At 42.1% G+C, this 6,000-nt stretch overlaps 1 protein-coding gene across 1 annotated transcript; it reads right to left on the reverse strand.

Moving 5' to 3' along the window:
* Positions 1–1,479: 1,479 nt before the first annotated feature.
* On the reverse strand, positions 1,480–5,626 carry LOC123425106. Its single transcript, XM_045108775.1, has 6 exons — positions 5,439–5,626; positions 4,006–4,386; positions 3,404–3,487; positions 2,575–2,848; positions 2,281–2,491; positions 1,480–1,604 (listed from the first exon to the last, which is right to left on the reverse strand). The coding sequence occupies exons 1-6, from the start codon at positions 5,624–5,626 to the stop codon at positions 1,480–1,482; spliced, it is 1,263 nt and encodes a 420-aa protein (XP_044964710.1).
* Between the last annotated feature and the right edge of the window lie 374 nt (positions 5,627–6,000).

The following is a 6,000-nucleotide window of genomic DNA, read 5'->3' on the forward strand; positions in this document are numbered from 1 at the left end:
TGGATTAAAATGCTGACGAATTTTTATTTCGAATTAAAAATAGGATTAAAAAAAAGCGCCGGATTTTTATATTTTTTTGCAAATTCCAAAACAATGTTCATGAATTTAGGAAATATATTACTGATTTATAAAAATGTTTGTTTATTCAGAAAAACTTCATGCATTTCAAAAAATGTTTGTGAATTTAAAATAAAATCCTCCAACATCGAAAATTATGTTCATCTTTTCTTGAATTGGTGGCCAATTCAAAAGAAAATATTTAAACCCGTTCGAAATATAAAAATATTCACGATTTTTAGTAAATGTTTGTGAATTGTAAAAAATGTTCTCGATTTTAAAATCGTTCCCATATTTGTAAAATTGTTCACGAAAGATCTAATGTATATAGTTAAACATTAATGCTTTTAAGTCTTTGTGACAATATACCTATGTGAATTTTTAAAAATAACTGTTGGATGGATTGGATTATTATTGTATGTTTTCTAAAAAAATTCTTGAAATTCAGAATAAATCTTTGAGTTACCAAGATTTTTGACAACCATGATATATATTTTTTGAAAATGTAAAGATTGCTTCAACTTGTGAATAAATTTAAAAGAAAAAACATTTTCTTGCGTTTGTGCACAAAACTTTTAAATCAAACGATGATATATGAACATAATGTGGTCACCATCATTGGAGATTATGTTTTTTTTTCTTCCGTGGCAACGCACGAGCCATTTTGCTAGTAAAGATAAAACAACAGCGGTTGGGCTGGACAATAGAAAAAACAAGGATGACTGGACAAATAAAAAATATAATCATTTTTGGAAAACTGGACTGAACAATTTTAAAAAAGCAACAAATAGCGGTTGGGCTGGACAATAAAAAAGCGAGACTGGCTGGACAAGTTATAACATATATGAATGATGTCATGTTAGATGTGAGGTAGTATTATCTCACATCTAGATGTGACATAATCGGACCCATATAATAATGTGAGGTGAAAGCCTTTTTCGGTGAGTCATAATGTAGGAGTCAAGGGTTCACGATGTAAACTCACATTTAAGACTTCTTTTACAGGGGAGTAACACTGACGTTCTTCAACAAAGAACAACATAATTACGAGTATCTCAAACACTTACATGCAGGAACACGGATAAATTCACTGAGATAAAAGAAGTTGAAAAGGAGTTTGCAAGGGTAAGCAAGCAGCAAGAGCAAAATATGACATCATCTCATAGCACACAGCATACGACGAAAACTCGGATTTCACTTTCCATCTGCACAGTTAACTTTTATTTCCAACAACAAAAACAATCAACAACTCGCTGAAAATATACCCCCCCCCCCCTAAAAGATATTTAAGAACGATATTAACCACCAAAAGTACATTTATCTTGGCATGAAGAGCTAAGACAGAACACATTGGAAGATTAGCCATGCATGCAAGGCAAATCCAACCACCGATCAAGCTAAACCATTGGAAGATTTTGTGTATTAATCACTCTCCGAGCTTCCGTCTGAACCAGCAAAATCAATGCAAGTACTACTACCACCACCATATGCTTGGCTGCTGGGGTGAACAACGGTCGGCTTGAAGCCTTCGCAGCCGTAGCAATGCCCTAGAAAACGGACACACACACAAAAAAAGAGTCAGACAAGTATTAATAACATGAATAAATAAATTAGAATATTGCAGCTAACGCAAACCTTACGATTACTCCCTCCGTTCCTAAATATAAGTCTTTTAAACGATTTCACTAAGGGACTACATACAAAGCAAAATGAGTGAATCTACACTCTAAAGCATGTCTATATACATCCGTATGTAGTTTTTTAGTGATATCTCTAAAAAGACTTATATCATGGAACGGAGGGAGTACATGCTACTCTGGAGATACAGATAGCATGCATACAACTAACTGGAAGCCTAACAAAGCAGGATTGAGCATCTCACAAAAAAAAATGCCACTTTTGCTTAACTGCTTCTTCGTGTATATTTAGATGCATCCATTAAGCAGCAGGGCATATGATCTAGAGGAATAAAGGTTCATATTTTTTGCAGGATGTTCAATTGGCAAAGGTGACACTATCTATGCAGCAGGAAGGGCATGCAAAATCACAAGGGTTGTTAATTAGTTTCTATGAGCATACGGCATGGACATCTTATGTCCAGGATTTGGTCTGCAAAAAGCACTCTTTAGGAATTGCACATACGTAAGGCAGGACAAAGAAACAGAAGGAAATGCACGTATATGCAAAAATTAGAAAACAGCAATCTCTCTGGCAAGTACGTACCATTATCATGTTCTCCAACGATACAGCACAGGACCACATCAGTCTCGCCATGGAAAGCGGAGTTGACCTCAGAGAAGAAGAGCTTGGTGCTGTCGGCATCGGCAGAATGATGATGATGATCCTCTGCTGGCTTAGCTGTGAAGTTGTAATGGATGCAGCCCCCTCCAAACTCCCAAAACTCACGGATCACTGGTACCTCCACCAGCTCAAACTGAAAAACAATATGGAAAAGTACAGTTAGAATAGAGCACTGGGTTAACACATACACACACACTTATAGAGAGAGAGAGAGACCTTGGTGTTGTTTGCTCTGTTGTACTTACGCAGGGCTACCTCTGCATGGTGCCGCCCAGTCTTTTGCCTAAACGCGACTCTCTTCTCACGGAGTGCATTCCTTACCTGCGGAGGTTTCCTCTGCCTTGGTACATACTCCTCTTCCTCACCGAAATCGGCGCCGTACTCACCATAATCGGGTTGAGGGAAAGTGAATCGAAACCTAAATCCATGTTCCGCCATGTTGACACCTTCTGGGGTGCCCCTCTCCTTGGAAGCACAGCCAGCTCGGCTCCTGATGCATGGGGTACTCCTGACCTTGGAAGCCCACCCAGCTCGACTCCTAATGCATCCGACAAAATTATGATCATGTCATAGAAATGATTAAAGACCATATAGCACGCTATAGCACTCAAAAATAAAGATGCAGTGTCCTGAAGTGTGGCGTGTCTCTCTGAGGGATGCGTGCAGAGTTTGTTACAAACCGGTTACAAGAGATGAAAAACTTGAATAGTTTATCTCAGATTCGGATTTGACATTGCGAATTGAACAAGTGCCAGGCGTGGATGACAGCTGCTACAGTCAATCAGAGCTTATAGCGGCTCACATATTATTATTATTATTATTATTCCGGAACGGATAGGTTGGGTACAATTCTTAGCCCATGGTCGATGCAGCTAGCAGCGCAAGAAGAAAAATCCGCTTAATAATACTGGCAGCCTGAGGGGTTTTAAGCTATAGATCTCGCAATCACGCCCAAAATCAAAATGTTATTCAACAGAGATCAATCAATCAAAAAAAAAAAGAGAGAGAGAGGAGAGGCTAGTCTTTTCTTGTTTACCTTGCGTACCTCCCCCTGGAAGCAGCGGATGATACAGCAGCAGGTTGAGCAGGATGGTGGTGCTTTGGCCCCTCTGGCAGATTCTCCTTGTGCCTGCACCACAACATGCCAGTAATAATTCAGAATTACTCACTACGCACAGTGAAGGGAAGCAGCATAATCTATCTGCCTATCTATGAACCCAGTGATTAATTCTACTTTGGCAAAATTTTCCACCCAGAGCCGTACGAGATCGATTGTTGGAATTCGAAACGAATGTAAGAGAATGAATGAAGCAGGGTAATATATATGATGGCTAAACCGAAGAGGAGGGCGCGCGTGACGTACTGGGACGGCTCCGAGAGCCTGGGCAGCGGGAGGTGGAGAAGGTGGGCGAACGAAGCTACGGTTTGTTTAATTGGGGAATTTGTGAGGAACGAATTTCCAATTTTCTCGCCTAGGGGTCCAACTAGTACAAGTCCCAATCCCAATCAAACCCGTAATTTTTTTGTATTTTACAGTTTAGATAAAAAAAGTCCAGAACAGAAACCGTAAAACTGAGGCACGGAAAAGCCACACCCGAAACCCTTATATTTGAATGTTGGAAGGCCGAACCGAGGGGGCCCGTGTACCAGTCAAATCTCGCCGGAGCAAGCACGCCGCCGTGGAGTTTGCCGGAATTCGTCCTAAACTCGTCGGAATTCATCACCGCACGCCGGAAAGGCCGATGGACGGTGCGCCGCCGGTTTGAATTGGACGAGTTCGACCTCGTCGTGGCCTCGCATGACCTCAATCTAGCTGCCGGAATCCTCCCGGCAAGGTTGGCAAAGGGGCATGACTCGGCCGGCGCGGCTGGTAACAGAGCAGGACAGTGCCGGCGAGTGACGAGGCATGGCCGGCGGGCGACAAGACGTGGTCGGCGAGGCTGGGTGCGGCCGGCGTGGTGATGGGGCGCGGCCGACACGGCCGGCTGGAGGAAGAGGCGGCGGTCGCTTGGACCGGAGGAGGGAGCTCTTTATCCCATTTTTTTTAGTTTCTGTTCGGCTGTAGTAGCTAAAATGGATCCTTAAAATGCCTTCTTTCAATCCGTATTCCAATTTTACAGTTTACGTTTTTACGGGGTTTGCTAGAGTTGCTCTAAGTCTTCTAGGATAATACACCTTCTATAGCTAAATAATTATAGTTGGAAAGAGCTACAGAAGGAGTATTTTGTAAAACTACTACAAGTCCAAATAGTAGCATAAATATTATCTATTCCCTCCTTTCTTAAATATATAAAGATTTCAATACATATTATATATACGGATGTATAAAGACATATTTTGAATTATAGATTCATTCATTTAACTACAAATCTTTGAATAAAAATTTATAAACAGAGGGTGTATTCTCTACTCTCTCTGTAAAGAAATATAGAAGGGAGTACATGTTTAGTTAAGAACCATCATGATCCCTATGTATTCCCTCCGTATCTAAACAATCGTACAGTTATTCAGGTACAGAAAGCTGACGGAGGGAGTACATTTTTTGAACATAATGAGGCGCCGGTCAAAAAAAAGAGAAACCGCCCTCGAATCCCAACGAAACTGCATGCCTACTCCACGGCTGATGGATTATAATGAGAGTAGGAAGAAAGAAAACTGCATGCGGTTGGAGGAGCTTGCAAAACAACTTCGACGAATCTCCCGGCTGATCCGCCATGGTACACTGATTCCGCGATCCGGCAGTTCTTTTTTTCTTCTTTTTCTTGCGGGTGAGTTCAAGGTGTGGGATTCATCGTCCAGATCAACAGGTATATATAAAGAGCGACCTCCGATTCGGCTCCAAAACGGATGCGGTTTCGGATCGATTCGTGCGGTCCCTCTTCCACGGGGGTAAATACGGTTTGATGAATCCCGCCGTAATGATTCAGGGACAAGTTCAACCCCCCTTTATTTTTTTTTGGAGTAAAATGCATCAGTCCTCAAACTGTGAAACTACATTAATACAGTCCTAATACTTGTTCCTACAGTGCTCATACGGTCCTCCAATTTGATTCATAGGTCCTGACGTACAAGCAACATACGAATTCGCTGTACAGAGCATATTAGGCTGGCCACGTGAGCGTTCGTAGGCCGAGTTGACTTGGTCTCTAGTGGACAGAAATCCCCAAATCGCTCTTAAATCCCTAACCCTCGCCATATGCTCCTGCAGCGCCCAAATCCCTCCATCCGCTGTCGCACTCATGTAGCTGCCACGCATGTTGCCGGCCATCGCTCGACAGCCCGTCGTCAGCCGTGGTTCCCGTCTCCATGGTGCCGTAGAGAGCCTTTCCTCCGACCGGAGACCAGCCACATTATCCTCTTGCGGACGACTTCCATAGATGAGCTCTATGCACTGTATCACAGTCACTTGCTACTCGCGATGGCTGTGGGCGACGATAGCTCAGGCTGACGCCCAGCACGCTTCTCACGGCCATGAAGAAGAAGTGCAGTGTCCAGTGCAGTGTCCAGTACACCACATTAAAATAAACAATGCATTATTTAAAATGTGAAGCATTTGTTGAATGAATATAAAGTTTTGAAGTTGAGAAACAATAGATTTGCACAAATTAAGCACACATAAGCATTATATTTGCACTTGAACAA

This window comes from Hordeum vulgare, chromosome 2H (assembly GCF_904849725.1).
Source record: "Hordeum vulgare subsp. vulgare chromosome 2H, MorexV3_pseudomolecules_assembly, whole genome shotgun sequence".
Lineage (NCBI taxonomy): Eukaryota > Viridiplantae > Streptophyta > Magnoliopsida > Poales > Poaceae > Hordeum > Hordeum vulgare.